Source organism: Manacus candei, unplaced genomic scaffold, assembly GCF_025592945.1.
Source record: "Manacus candei isolate 608988 ecotype Guabito, Panama unplaced genomic scaffold, ASM2559294v1 h1tg000014l, whole genome shotgun sequence".
Lineage (NCBI taxonomy): Eukaryota > Metazoa > Chordata > Aves > Passeriformes > Pipridae > Manacus > Manacus candei.
In genome coordinates, this window is record NW_026138062.1 from 47,112,249 (window position 1) to 47,127,078 (window position 14,830).

A 14,830-nucleotide genomic window follows, 5' to 3' on the forward strand; every position below is an offset into this window, starting at 1 on the left:
AACTGAGTCTCCATTGCTTTTAGGAATTTAGCTGTTCATTGCAGAGACATTGTTCAAGGGAGAAAATGGACTATGTGCTTTAGATCATTACAGTAACTTAGAGAATTCCATTAATTTTCTATAATTTAGCCAAAACAATGATGACGTTTTAACAGTTTTGCAAGGCTTTCTGTTTCCATGAGCCAGGTGGTCATTAGCTGAGCCTGGCATTGTCCCTCTACTGTTATCTTCCTTATTCTTTGAACAAATGTAAAGGTAAACCAGCTTCTTTACTCTCCATGGATGCTAACTCTGCAGTAATCTGAGAACAGATCTGTTCTCCCCTGGAGTGGTTAACATAACTCTTCCAGTGTCAAAGAGAAATGACAGCAGCAAAGCTGAGGTTATAGCCAGCATGTCTCCCAGGCCCTGAGAGGCTCAGCAGTCAACAGGATTGCTCAAATGCCCAGACGGATGCAATCTGCATCCTGGTCTGATGCTGACTTTGCTTTAAACTATTGGAAGAGCTGTTTGCCCATCTGACAGGGACAGGATCTTCCCAAGTGATTAAAATCAACCAGTTCTTCTCCTGTGAATCCCTTCATCTCTTCTTTTGTCTAGTCCTGCCTGAAATTTACAATGGTGTATTTAATTATTTGCAGTAGATTGAGTTTATCCTCAATTGTACTTGGAAGTGAGTGGAAGAAATATCAGTGTTATTTTTCACACAGTGGTGGTTCCTTTGTGAGCAGACTTTCCAGTGCTATGTCTGCATCTTCTGCTTATCTAGCAATATATGGCAGTGTGTGTAGCAGCTTCTTCCTATCTGTCATGGCACAAGAAGGAGTAAGACCCTGGCTTGTGGGAATATGGTTGGTGTTATGGGATGCATGGACCTGCTCGAAGACATTTTTGTGAAGAGTGTTTAGAAGCAGAGGAGCTTAAGGCATTTCAGAGAAGGGGAGGTAGATGCTCCTGTAAAAGGAGATTCATAAGGTATTCTTGCCACTCACAGAAACTTTCAGTGAAGAGGGAAGCACAGAAAAAGAGAACCCAGGGGATACATTTTTTAATTGAAGTCTTGAATGGAGGAACCAACAATTCAGACTTTTCTGAAGATGGGCAGATGAAGGCCCTAATAAGAAGCCAATGTTGTAAAGATTTATTTTGGATTAGTTGCTCTCTCAGCAAATCAAAGGGGACTCAGCAGTGAAAAAGAAAAGAGGCCAGGTGATGTGGCAGGTCACACATCCAGGCCTGGATGTAGGTTTTCTAGGCAGAACTAGAATGAACTGGAAAACTTTCTTGGTGAATTAGAAAGGTTCTTTTGATTAATAGAGGAAAGAAAAAAGGCATATTAATGCTAAACTGAACATTCTGAGTGGGAAGCAGGAGACTGTATTTTTTATAGTTTTCTTTTGGCCATATGTCATAGCTGAATGCCTCAGACAATTCTTGGTAATGACTCCTGCCGAGGAGCAAACCACATCCAAGAGGATGCTCTAAAACAGTATTGCCATAGAATGGACTTTATCTGATTCTCCCCTGTTAAATGTGTGTCACAGCACATGGATGTCAAGTCCCCTGAAAAATCTTTGGAGTTCCACCTTTTGAAACAGTAAGATTTTACCTCTTAGTAGTAAAACTTTGTTATGTTCTCAAATAAAGCATTTAGTTGTCACTGTTTTCACAGTAGTAGATAAGGGAAGAAATCCTGCTGATCTTTTGTACAACAAGCAATGAGTCAAAGAAAGCAAGCCACTGGTTTAGACTTTTTTATGTAGTTGTCAGAAAGAAAAGGGAAATCCAAGTCAGGGTTTTGAGGACCTTTGGGAAACTGAAGTAACCTGGATCTACACAGTTAACTCTCTTGGAGTCATGGCAGAGATAATAGAGTTGAAGCTAGGATGAGTAGTCTGATTTACCCACCCTAATACACCCCTCTGCATCCACATATGAGAAGGGTAGGAAGTGGCATTTTGTCACTTACACCCTCCAGTTCTTTGGGTTTGCCTCAGACTTTTTCTTTCCTAACATGCTGGTGTTTCATGACTAGCCTACTTAAAGAAGTGAGAGAGTTCAATGTAAATGGTGTTTAAATTATTAATGAGAATTATACAAAGCCTTTTTTAAGCAGGCCTGATTAATTTTACTCAAGTGAAACAGGAACAGACCTCCTTAAGCCTGAATTATCCCAGCTTCTGAGCCAGTATTGTTTTCAGTATGTTGATTTAAAAACACATCTTAGGTACAAGCAGTTCAAGTTAGATCAGGCCTGAGCTATAATAATTTGAACTTGTTGCCCATTGGTTAATTGGACTCTGGATGCAGTGTGTCTACACACACACAGAGCTGAGATGTGGGAAAGAAGTATAACTTGCTTCTCTTAAGCTCCCTTAGGCCTCCCTCTTGCTGCCTCAGGGCCTACACGAACAGAAAAACAGTTTTAATATTAACATCTTTTTTTTTTTTTTTGTCCTACAAATTATCATATTGCCAAATCCATCCTAACCCCACAGAATGAAAGTGACTCAGACTCATTCCAGTTGGAGCCAGCCTGCTGATGCTGAGCAGGATGCCTGCCAGGTACCACAAACTGGGACAGAGTGACTGTTCTTAGCCTGAAAGCCATTAGCCTGGGAGCTAGCAGGAGCTGGCTCTCAGTGCCCGTGTGGGAGCTCCCATTAAGGGAGTACTTCTCCTTCCTCTATGGGGCTGATGACATCACTCCTTTCCCAGCTCTGTCTGGGTTCATGCAAGGGGCAACAGCTTCAGTTTCAGCTCTGAGGGAGAAAATTGATTGTCACTTCTTCCTTTTTTCCAGTAAAGTACCAGGGCAAGCTGTGAAGCACATAAGAAATCTAAGGGACATAAGAATGCTTTAGCTCCTTCTCTTTCTCTTTCTGCTCTTTGATCCACTTAGTTGTTCACAGTGATAAACAGAAAGCAGACAACTTGAAGTTCTTACAAAGGTGTCAAGTCTGGTGAATCCCTGAAGGAGGCATCTCTGGATTCCTGCTTCATACAAAAAATTACGTAAGTTTACTGAAGACATTAGTTTGGAGGGGACTTCTGGACATCACCCAGCCATCACTCAAATAAAAGATGATTTCAAACTTAGATCCAACTTTGACATTAGATCAGGTTCCTCAGATCCTTGTCCAGCCAAAAGTTTTTCAATGTCTACAAGGCTGGGTATTCACGATCTCTTTGTACTGCCTGTTCCAAAGTTTTGTCATCTTCCTTGTGCATGTTTTCCCCTAATATCTATTTGGAATTTCACTAGATGCAACTTGTGTTCATTGCCTATCAGCTTTTTGTTGTGCATCTCTGAGAAGAATCTGGCTTCTTTACAAACACTCAGTAAGTGGTTGTAAACAGAAATTAGTTACCCTCTTAGTCTTCTCCAGCCCATTCAAACCCAGGTTCCTTGGTCCTCTTTGTATACCCTGGTCATATCTGTGTCCTTCCTCTTGACTTACTCCAGTTTTTCAATATATTTCTTGTGCTGAAAGCCCCCAGCTGGAGATGCTAGTCTAGGGATGACCTTAAAAGTGCTGAAATAAAATAAAACTGCCTAAACTTCTGTTGACACAGTCTAGCAGGCTGTTGGCCTTCTGTGCCACAAGGGCTCATTACTGGCTCATCTTGAGCTTGCTGTCCACCACTACCCCAAAGTCTTCTGCAAAGCTGCAGGACTTTTGCTGACCTTAATGAGGTTTCCCTGAGCCCATTTCTCCAGCCTGCTGCGATCCTTGTGAATGACTGTTATATCCACTACTGTATCAGTCACTATCCCTAATTTATGATCATCCATGAACTTTATGAGAGTGAACTCTGTCTTATCATCCAGGTTGTTAGGAAAACTTAAATAGTATTGGCCTCTTTGTACCACTGACCACAAGCCTTTGAGTCTAACAGCCCAGCCACTTTTTCACCCTCTTTATTGTCCACTCGTTCAGTCTGTATCTCTCCAGTTTGGCTACAAGGATGTTTTGGAAGATGATTTCAAAGGCCTCATGCAGATCAGAGAAAGCACACAGAGTCCTAGTTCCATGCTGAGAACCTTAGGTGTGTGAAGTTACAGGGTTTCTATGGTCTTCTGCCTATTTAGCAGGGATTTTCAACAGGCAAAGTCCATGAGACCTGATGAGATGCATCTATGGATGCATCAGAGATATGTGGCCAACGGCATTACAAAGTCATTCTTTGAAAGGTTTTGGTAATTAGGGAGATTCCTAATTCCTAAAAAAAAAAAAAAGGCAAATGTTACACATATCATCAAGAAAGGCAAGAAGAAGGATGCAGGGAATTTTAGCCCAGTCAACCTAATATCTGGGGATTACAAAATAAATCTTCTGGAAGGTGCGCCTAGGAACATGTAGATGAATGAGAACAGTATGGATCTCCCAAGGCAAATAATTCCTGACTGACTCAGCTGCTTTCTGTGGTGCTCACTCAGTACTGAACAGCAGAAGTTGTTCTGCAAATTTAGTCAGAATTGCAGAAAAACGAAGACATCTCTGATCTGTTATTTAATTAATTGTATCTCATCATGTCATTCAAAAGCCTTTCATGCATACAGGCAGGGCAGAGAGAACAGTACACAAAAGCATAAACCATGTTATCTCCTGGCTCTGACCATCTTTAGCAGTCTTTTAAAACTAGACCTGATAAAAATATAACTGATTTATCTCAAAGAACCACCAATTTGAGAGTTTCAGATGTATACAGTTTGAGACACTGTAAACAAACTGGATTTCTAAAATCCCAAACACCTACACCATTCAAATGAGACCTCTTCAAGGCACTTCAAGATGAGAACCCCCAAATCACTAGTCACATTAAAAATCCTTGGCCTTTTGTATTTCCCTAGTCCCTCCACAACTAAAGTAGTCTGCAAGCCATATTTAGAGTCTCCCTTTCACAGAACCTCTCTGAGTTTTTCCCTAGTCATTAGAGCAATGATTCCCCTTGTTTGTTGGACATGTGACTGCTCATGAGCCTCAAAATATCTCTTGACCCACCAACCACTTTTTCTCATTATCCTAGCAGATAACCTTTCCATAACCTTTCCAGGACACTTCAGAAAACAGTGTCTGGGATGAAGGAACAGTGCTCCAGACCTCAGCTGAGTCTGGGAACAGGCTGACTCCAGTGCCTGTGGCTTAAAACATTGGGCAAGTTGGAAATCAATCCTGTGCAAATGCGGCCTGTTTTGCAGTCATGTTTGCGTGTTCTGTGAGAAGCAGGTGAAAGGAGTTTTTGGCTCAGCAGTAACTAATTTCAGCAGATTAAAATGGTGCAGTTTCTTACTTTGTTGTTTCAGCTGGCATGGAAAATGCATTGGTAATTATCACAGGAAGCTGAGGAGGGGGGAAACACAATAGGAAGGGAGTGCAGTACAATAGCAAACTGTAGGACAAAGCAGGCAATGACCTGCCAGGCAGCTCTCAAGCAGCACACTTTCCCTGGGGATAGGTGTGGAGATGTTCTTAGTCCTGTAGAGGTTCACCATTACCAGTCCCTCTGGACCTGCTGTGCCCTGCAGCAGAGAGGCTCCTGCGTTTTCCCTTGGTGCTACTACATTAACTACTTAAGGGCCGGCTCCTAGGATTGTGTTGAAGTCACACACTGACTGCTGCCCAGGCAGCTCAGAACAGTAAGGAGTCCAGTCTGTAAATGGGCCCCAGTTTCTTGGGCTTGGTGGTGCAGCTCTGTAAAGATCTTCTGTCATTTTGGGGATTATGACATTTGTTTCCTTTCCCTCTCCTGCTTTTCTTCTTTGTTGTTTTTCTTGTTCATTGGATGCCACTTGCAACTCCTCCTTTGCAGTGAAGAACAGCATAGATCACCTCTGTGTTAAGCTGTGATATTTTAAGTCCAGACTAAAGAGGCAAAATGAACAGAAGAACAGGGCTGTGTTCTGATTTAGCTTAGCTTGTGGTTATGGAACAGCATCCACAGAATTTCCGCTGCTGCGATGGGGACAGAGATGCTTTTTTGCAAAGTGCTGACATGCCTGGTAGCCTCTGCCTGTGTGGGCTCGGGGGCTTGGTCTATGTTGGCACACTGGTGTGCAGGCTGGCACTGCATAGGCTGGAGGGAGGGCAGTGCTGCAGGACAGCGCTGCGGTGGCTATAACCTGTGGTTATGGTGAGGCACAGTATCGTCCTAGCACTTCACAGTGGAAGGATTAAAAGCAGGCACCTAGAGATGACCTACATTAGGCATCTCCATTGTCAGGCAGCTCTTCTTCATGCCACCACATCTTCTGGGTCACCAGTGTCCCTGGTGTTATTAAAGAGAGAGTTTCTTTCCTGAGCATCAATGCTTTGCATTTTACCTCTCTTCTTGTTGATGTACTCCACATAATTTCTAGGTTTATTTTCTTAATGCCTTACAGAGGCCCTTTGGGGGAAGGCTAACACTACCCCGCAGCCATGTAGGGGAAGACCTTGAGCTGCAACACTTCGACAGCTTTTTGCTCCAGCTTTGTTGTGTTTGACTTTTAATTATGTATTTGGAGTGGATCTGGAAAAGCTCCACTCTGCTTTCCAGTAATGGGCGGGATTGCTGCAGGGAGTTAATGTGAACCAGGATTTGGAAAAGCCCTATGCTTCCTCCTCATCCATAAATTTAGATATATTTTCTTGGCTGCCCTTTCCTGGAGCTGTTAAACTGGAGTTTGCTGTTCTCTGAGCCCTCATATTGGCATGGTTTTGACAGGGCAAATTGTAAGCAGGCAGGTCAAAGGTCAAAAATAAAAGATCAGTATGAATTTGGCCATCTCTTCCACCAGTGTGCTGTGGAGAAGGGGGAACCACCCACACGGGTATTGTGTGAAGAAACAGGCAGTGGTATTGCTGCGGTTCCCATCACTGCTGCTGTCAGAAGGATTCAGCACCAGGTGGGGATGCTCAGCTCACCTCAGTCAGCCCTCTGGGCCAGGGGACTGGGCACTGACAGCCTTTAACGTGAGGGGACTCCTGCCCCCAAGCACCCACAGGGTCCACAGTTCCTCCTGTGTCCCTTGCTTTAGCCACTGGGTGCTGTCACCCAGAGCACAGCCTTGACATCCACACTGGGCTGTACTTTCCCTGGTGACATGCCAGTGCTGCCCATGTCTCCATGTGCAATGCTGCTCATCCCTCTGTCTGCTGTCCCCACTCTGAGGAAGGGTAACATCCCCGGGCATGAGTGCCTCTGTGCTGCACCCTTTTCCTTCTGTGCAGTGTCTCCACGCTGTAGATCCTTTTCCCACGTTTTACTCCACTGTAGCTCTACTGACATCTACTGGGGCTTGTTTTCACTTAGATGTGGAACATCAACAATATCAAACCAGAGGGAGTTTCCTTATGTTTTACAATATTCTGAATGTGCCTGAGTGCCAGAAGTTAATTCCAACAGGGATGGCCATGTTCCTGAGTATACCTTAGTTTTAAATGCCTCTCTTCTGTGCTGGTCCTGTTGCTCTGGACTTTGCAGAGTGTCTCCTGCGGTCTGCTTGCTGTTTTGTGATACTGTGTTGAGTATTCACTTTGAGTATTGGACAGAAAGGATGATTTGCAAGCACTTTCATTTCTTCTCTCTCTGCCCCTCCATATCTTACCTCAGATACAGAACAGCCAAGCTGGGTCTTGCTAGTTACTGAGGGAAGCAGTTATCCACAACAGCAGCATTCAGTCTCTTTGTAAAACAGATAGACCAGCGTGTCAAAGGATGACTGTTTTTTTCTTGACACAACTCATGGTGAGGAGTTCCCTGCCCCAGTCTGATTTTGTCATTCTTTCAGAACCGAAGCACAGTGATTAGCCAGTTCATTACATGAACCAGCTGTGAACTCTCTTCCATAGAGATGCTCTGTTGTTCCATGCTTAGAAATTGTAATTATCAAAGAAAAATATTGAGCTAAGGCCAAGGTACAGAAACTTTATTACTTGGGTAATGGGGGTGAGATGCAGTTTGGGAGATGTGGAGGATTAGAAAAACATTTGAGAGAGAGTAGGAGGATTAGGAGTGGCAAAGCTGAATAGAGTCCTGCTGTTAGTCAGAGCTGCAGTGCAAGTGCAGGGGGATGAGTAATGGCACACCCAGTCCCGCAGGTCTCTGCTCTGTAAAATGCATGCTATCCTGCAGACTGAATCCATGCCCCCTTTTTTTCCATACACCTCACTTCTCAAAGTTGTGCTAGTGAAATCTTTAAAACATACCTCAAGTCCCTCTACTGAATCTCTCAAGAGCATTTTCCACCTAAATGGGTTTGCAGATGGCAGCATTTGTCCCATCAGACTTCTTGACAATCACAGGGTATAAAGAAATTTTTCCTGGGTCGGGACCAAGAGAAACAAGGTATTTCTCCAGTTACATTTCCTTCTTTTAAATACTTTCCTGGCATTTATTGCTGCTCTTGCTGTGACCTGACGCACTGTCACACTGTAATTGTTTTACTTCTGGATTTTTAACTCTGATCAGTTTCCCACTCCCACCCCCAAAGGGATGTGGGGATTTCTAGGCAAAGTAAGCCTGGGAGATAGTGTGTGAACATGTGTGAGTGTACATAGATGTTCGTACTCTACTGCCTGTCGCAAGCTTGGCATGGCTGACAACTGTGGGACCCTGGTCTCTCCCCATTTCTTTGCAGTTAAAACTGCCACAGTGGGATCCCTTCCTGCACAGTTCAGATGTCTGCAACAGAAGCATCTACATGTATTGCAGTTATCTCGTCTCTCTTACAAAAATATGGTGGTAGTTACTCTTCTAGGGTGCACTTCATTTGACCCAGTTCAGGTGTCTGCTTCAGCACGAGCATGAGCAGGATAATACATGTTTATTTAGAGTCCCATCCTTAGCATCTGGCATGGCAGCACACCAAGCAGTCCTGCCGATTACAGACTTACCAAAATACAAAGAATGAGCATGGACTAGATATGTGACACCCATAAAACACAAAATCTAAAAACTAGGCAATTTTGTGGTGTTCTTTTAAATTCCTTGAATGTTCATTATCTTTTTCTGTAATTTTTCTAGTCCAATGGCATTTGACCAGGCAAATACATTATTCTAAATATGGCTTTAAGAGGCAGAGATTTACTGCTGGAGAAGCAAGAGGAAATCCTTTATACACTTGCTTCAGTTGTCTGACATGGTAATACTGAAGCAGCAGGGCACACAGTGGCTGGTTCCCTCCTGATCAACTCTCTTTTAAAAGGACTGGACTCAGGTTGTCTGGATCTGGAAATGTAATGATACAAACTGTTTTCTGAGCTAATGGAGGGAATTCATCCTGGGTGCTGAAGCAAGTGTCTCAAGTGATTCATCGCAAGAAAGAAGCTTACAAAGCTGTCAACTTTTAGTCTAGTCTATTTTTTGTTTAAGACATGAATTCTTGCAGTGCCCTTGTGAAGTTGTGGATGCCTCATCCCTGGAAGTGTTCAAGACCAGGTTGGATGGGGCTTGGAACAACCTGGTCTAGTAGAAGGTGTCCCTGCACATGGCAGGGGAGTTGGAACTAGACGATCTTTAAGGTCCTTTCCAACCCAAACCATTCCATGATTCTGTGAAGTGATGCTGCCATTCTGCAGCTGGTGTACTGGTGTGGACACCATGGTAGTAACATTTGCTGCAGGAATGTGGCCACTGTCACCTCTGCTAAACCAGAATCACTCTCAAGGGAGGCTAATTATTAATTTTTGGAGAACTAAACTCATCTGAGTTATAAGCACAAAATGTTGGAGAACAAATGGTACTAAAGAATACTTCTGGTCTGGCCAATAAAGATTTTCTTTGTCAGAGTGGCTTATACAAGTTCCCTAAACAAGATGAGCCATGTCAATTATATTACGTTTCTGGCAGAGTAACTATGCTGCCACTAGGTTTTCTGCTTGCATGGAAATAATAAAAGAATGAATCATTCCCCAGTGATATATCAGTAGATTCCTAGCTTAGCTGTAGTTTTTACACTAAAGAAAAGGAGCAGGTAAAGCTGAATTTGTTTTCTGGGTCCTTGAGAGACAAGGCAGCTCCATCTGCTGGTGTCACTGCTTGTGGTCATGTCTGCTCATGAGCTGCTGTTTCCCAGCCAAGCTGTTCCTGATGCCTGGCAGCACCCCAGGCCCTAAGGACCCGGCAGGGGACCTCACTGAAGCACTGGCTGCTTGAAACCCTGATGCACTGGCTGATTACATAGGCAAGAAAATAGGAAATGCTGGAAATTTGGTGAAATCAGGTTTTTAGCCTAAAAGTGTTTGTTGCCTGCCCTACCCATGACCACCCACGCAAAACTCGTTACTTGTGGACTCCCTGATTTCTCACAAAGCTTCTGAAGATGAGACTGTAGAGACCAGCATTAGAACTGGGGATAGATCAGAACTGGGGCACATCCAAACTGGTATCCTTTAAAATGCTGAGGAATAAAACCAATGGATTGGATGATCCTTATGGGTCCCTTCCAGCTTTACATATTCTGTGATCAAACTTCCTCTTTCATTCCCAGATCCCCTTTAATACTTGCATCCAGCTTGCCCAGGTGACCTGAGATACCACCAGTGCTTGAATTCTTATTAGCTTGTGCCTTATTTGATTTCTTCCCACCATGTTCCTTCATCTGGGATAGGACATTAGATTAATACTGCATGTGATTTATGTGAGGTAAAGAAAGCTTTATTCTGTCTGGACATCTGCCTCCCTTGAAGGATGGAAAGCTGTAGATATCATGGTGGCTGTAACAGCAGGACTCTGCATTCCATTTACTGCAATATTTCTCATTAATGTGGGACCAACTCCTTTTCTGAATGACTCCTTAATGCTTGGAAGCCAGGTGTGATGGCTTTGAGTCGGGGTATCAGAGTGTTAGGGGAGTAAAAACAAATGATGATGCTGGGCTGTGAAGGTAAATAGGAGAATAGGATGGTAACTCCATGATCACAAAGGATTTTGAGACAAGGGGCCCCAAGTTCTGCTACACATGTTTTATGTGACCTCAGACAAGTCACATGCATCTTAAACCCTTGGGAGTCAGGTATTAACTTCTTCTGACATTCTAGGATTCAGTGTCCCTTTGACTCTACATCGAGGGAAATTTGTGTTCTTCTGCCTTGCAGGGAAATTTAAATATTAATATTTCAGCATAGGGAGGGCACTCTGATCTTTTAATGACAGAATCTAAGAATGGTTTGTACCACAGTCTTTCTAACAGTGTGTCAGCAGGGTAGACAATCCATTTGCCACCATGTCCATCTCATGGTGTTTCTCTCTTTCAGGCACAGCATCTGTTGCAGTCGCTGGCATCATTGCGGCCTTAAGGATCACAAAGAACAAGCTCTCTGACCAGAGGTTTGTTTTCCAGGGAGCTGGAGAGGTAGGAATATTTTTAAGCTCATTCCTAAATATGATCTAACTTCAAATTTAGAGAGAGAAAAGTCAACTATTAAACTTCTTGCAAGGCTTGACTTCTTGAAAACAAAGCACAGAAGCAGGTTCCTTGTCACTGGGCGGGATTAGGCCCCACAGGTGGATCTTGCTGCTAGGTGGAAGTTACCAACCATCTTTCAGTGACTTCTTAGCCCACAAGTCCTGGGCAGACTCCCTGGATACTACGAGGCTGCCCATGAAGTGACTACCTTTATAGAGGTCATTTATGAGCCAGAGTGCCACAAGAATATTAAGGAGGCTGGTTTGAGTCCTCAGGGTTGGTATCTAGGGTAAACCAGAACTTCTTTAGTGGTAGAGTTCAAAGTACTCAGACTCACAGGACTGTGAGAGCACAGCTTGCTTTTTGGAGTCAGTCATATTGCCCTATGGCAGATGTCAGGTAGTCTGTATGGCACATTGCTCAAAGAGAGAGGGGGAAGAAAAAGCCTCTGAAGCCTTGTCTGTGGACTAACAGTTCAGGACCTATCTCAGCTCTTGCCCATGGTGGAACTTTGGGAAGCTCTGTTACTGTTTTTCTATCCCACAGTGAAACAAAGCTGGCTTGTTCTTTTTCTTCACTCCTGCTGGCAGACACATCTGTTCTGGTCACCATCTCTGTGGTGCAGAGACCCTACTGCTTTGTTATAGTCCCCACTGGGGCAGGAGGGCCAGGCACAGCTGTAGAACCACAGACACCAACACAGCATGTTCAGGGCTGCTTTTCCAGGCAGGAATGGGAGAAAGACTTTCCTCTTGCAGAACTCCCACTTGGCTGTGAGTTCCTCTGTACTTGGCACCTCCAGCAACATTTGTTAAGTGTCTGCCCCTTTTCCCCCCCTGCAGCAGCTGGTTCAAATGATGGAGACAGCCTCTACCTGTCAAGGTACCAACTCCACTGCTCCAGCTCCACCTGCAGCCTACACTACTGAATGATTGTGAGGTTTTTTATTTATGGCAGCACCTACAATGCTAAAATCAGCCCCATACCATGGCGCTGTACAGCCATGGAGCAGAAAGTCTCCCTGCTTTGTGCAGTGCTGGGAGATGACCCAACCCATCTCTCATTTAAAATCTTCCCCCACAAAAGATGATGATACCCCAATGAAGTGTTTATATACTGTGTTTCAGGCTGCATTGGGCATAGCTCATCTCATCCTCATGGCCATGGAAAAGGAAGGAATTTCACGAGATGATGCCATCAAAAAAATTTGGATGGTAGACTCCAAGGGACTGATTGTGAAGGTGAATTTGTCTTCAGAGCTGAGCCCCATTCCCCTGCCATGCCATGCCAGCTAAAGAGGCCAGAGCAGACAGATACCTTGGACTCCTGCTCAGCCCTAGAGTAAAGGCTGCAGTTTTATTGCAGAGCTGTTCCTGCTTTCAGAGGACTAGGTCTCATGGGGACAACAGTGTGCCAGCAGCACTGGTTGCTCTAAAGGCAACGCTTTGGGCTGGGCATCTGAAGTGGTACACTGCTAGCCATAGTCCCAAGGAGTGCTGGAGGTATTGCATGTCATATGGGGTATTAGAACAGCGACGTCGTGCCCTGCTTGGTGACCCAGCCTGGCCCAGCTGCATTTTGGACTCCCTGTGTCCCCTCAGAGTTGTCCCTCCTCAGACTTGAGACTTGTATTTTATGTACAAGTGTATGCCAGCCACACAATGTAGTTTGGTGGGTGAGAGGAGCAGGGACCAGCCCAATGTGACATTACACCAACACCTCAGTGCCTGACTGGCTGATGCTGAGGTCCTGCTCTGTGGAATCTGGTTTAGGTAGAGGGCCGAGAGATGAAATGAACTGAAGAAGATGAGTTATTAAGTTATGTCTCCAACTTTTGCCAACAGACCAAAGCTTGACTCCTCCTTTTTCCCCACAGGGCAGGAGCCACCTGAACCATGAGAAAGAACTGTTTGCCCAGGATCATCCCAGTGTGGACTCATTGGAAGAGGTTGTGCAGAAAGTGAAACCTACAGCAATTATAGGTGGAGTTCACTTAATAAAAATTTTCTTGTCAATTCAGTTCTTAGGAGAGTTTCTGTCTTTCTTCTAGAGTCTCCTTTTGTTTTTGTAGTCAAACCAAAATAAGCTTCTTTTACCCCCATTTTTTTCAGTTGAGTTCTCCATATCCTTTCCCCTTCAACCCTGGGGCACAGGCTTCCTCTCCTTTGGAGCTGTAGGAGCCCTTCCAGACAGGGCTGTAGAGAGAGGTGCTAGGGGAGGCAGCATGTGAGGCTCTCAGCAACAAACATGGCTCTGGCAGGCTGGCCAGGATGAGAATGACAACAGGCACCTCAGGCAGGTCTTTGGGAGTCAGAGTGATGCAATCAGACTGGCCAAAACACTGTCACCCACTCTGTCCAGAGGAGCAGAGGGTTTTATTTTGAGACAGGCTTTTAATCTCACCATAATATGAGAAAGAAACATCTTCACCTCTATCTCCAGAGATTAAGCCTGTTCCCTCCGATGGTTCATTTTCCAGTAGAGGCGTTCCAGTGGGATCAGTCCAACGCACTAAAGTCAGACAGTCAGAAAGCACTGCCTCACTCTGCTGTTGTTGTTTCAGGTGTCGCAGCTGTTGCAGGAGCTTTCACTGAGAAGCTGTTGAAGGACATGGCAGCCTTCAATGAAAGGCCCATTGTGTTTGCCCTGAGCAACCCCACAAGTAAAGCGGAGTGCACAGCGGAGCAGTGCTACCGCCTCACCGAGGTACTTTCTGGTGGTGCCCAGTGACAGGAAAAGGAGAAATGGCTATAAACTAAACCACAAGAAGTTTCACCTCAACATTTGGAAGAATTTCCTTATGTTGAGGGTGGCAGAACACTGGAACCAGCTGTACAGGGAGGTCATGGAATATCTCTCTCTGGAGACATTCAAAACCCTCTTGGACACGTTCCTGTGTCACCTGCTCTAGGTGATCCTGCCTTGGTGGGGATTGGACTAGATGATCTCCAGAGGTCCCTTCCAACCCAAACTATTCTGTGTACTGGACTTCAGTGGAGGGAAGCTGGGTGCTCTGGATACACTGTGGCCATGACTGTACCAAGGAAAACCACAGTGGTACATGGTGGGCAGACAAGTGACAGTGTGTCTAAGTTGAAATAAGAGAGGTTCAAGTTGGTCATAAAGAAAAACTTTTACACCGTGAGGAGGAGAGTCAGGAGGTGGAAGAGAAGCCCAGATTGTTTCTGCAGTCTCTGACCTTTCAAGTTTTTAAGATCAGATTGGATAAAGCCCTGAACAACCTGGTCTGATGTCATAGCTGACCTTGCTGTGAGCAGGATTTGGGTCCCTACCAACTGAAATTACTTTGAGTAAAGAAAGTGTTTGCCTCCTTCACCCACAGCTGTCTGAGATGTCTCATCCTTAGCAGTTTGTGTCAAGTAATTGTTTATGTAATGGTTTCATCACCCAACTTAGACCCAGTGTCACTGAAGAATT

General features: G+C 44.6%; 1 protein-coding gene across 3 annotated transcripts in view; it reads left to right on the forward strand.

The window, feature by feature from the left end:
* ME3 (malic enzyme 3) overlaps window positions 1–14,830 on the forward strand; it is a 118,781-nt gene that overhangs the window by 101,749 nt on the left and 2,202 nt on the right. For 2 of the 3 annotated variants that reach the window (XM_051779250.1, XM_051779251.1), the window contains 4 exons: window positions 11,241–11,338; window positions 12,520–12,633; window positions 13,269–13,374; window positions 13,956–14,098. In XM_051779250.1, the coding sequence (XP_051635210.1) occupies window positions 11,241–11,338; window positions 12,520–12,633; window positions 13,269–13,374; window positions 13,956–14,098 (461 nt within the window). The remainder of the gene's footprint in view (window positions 1–11,240; window positions 11,339–12,519; window positions 12,634–13,268; window positions 13,375–13,955; window positions 14,099–14,830) is intronic. The other variant, XM_051779252.1, reaches the window with a different exon arrangement.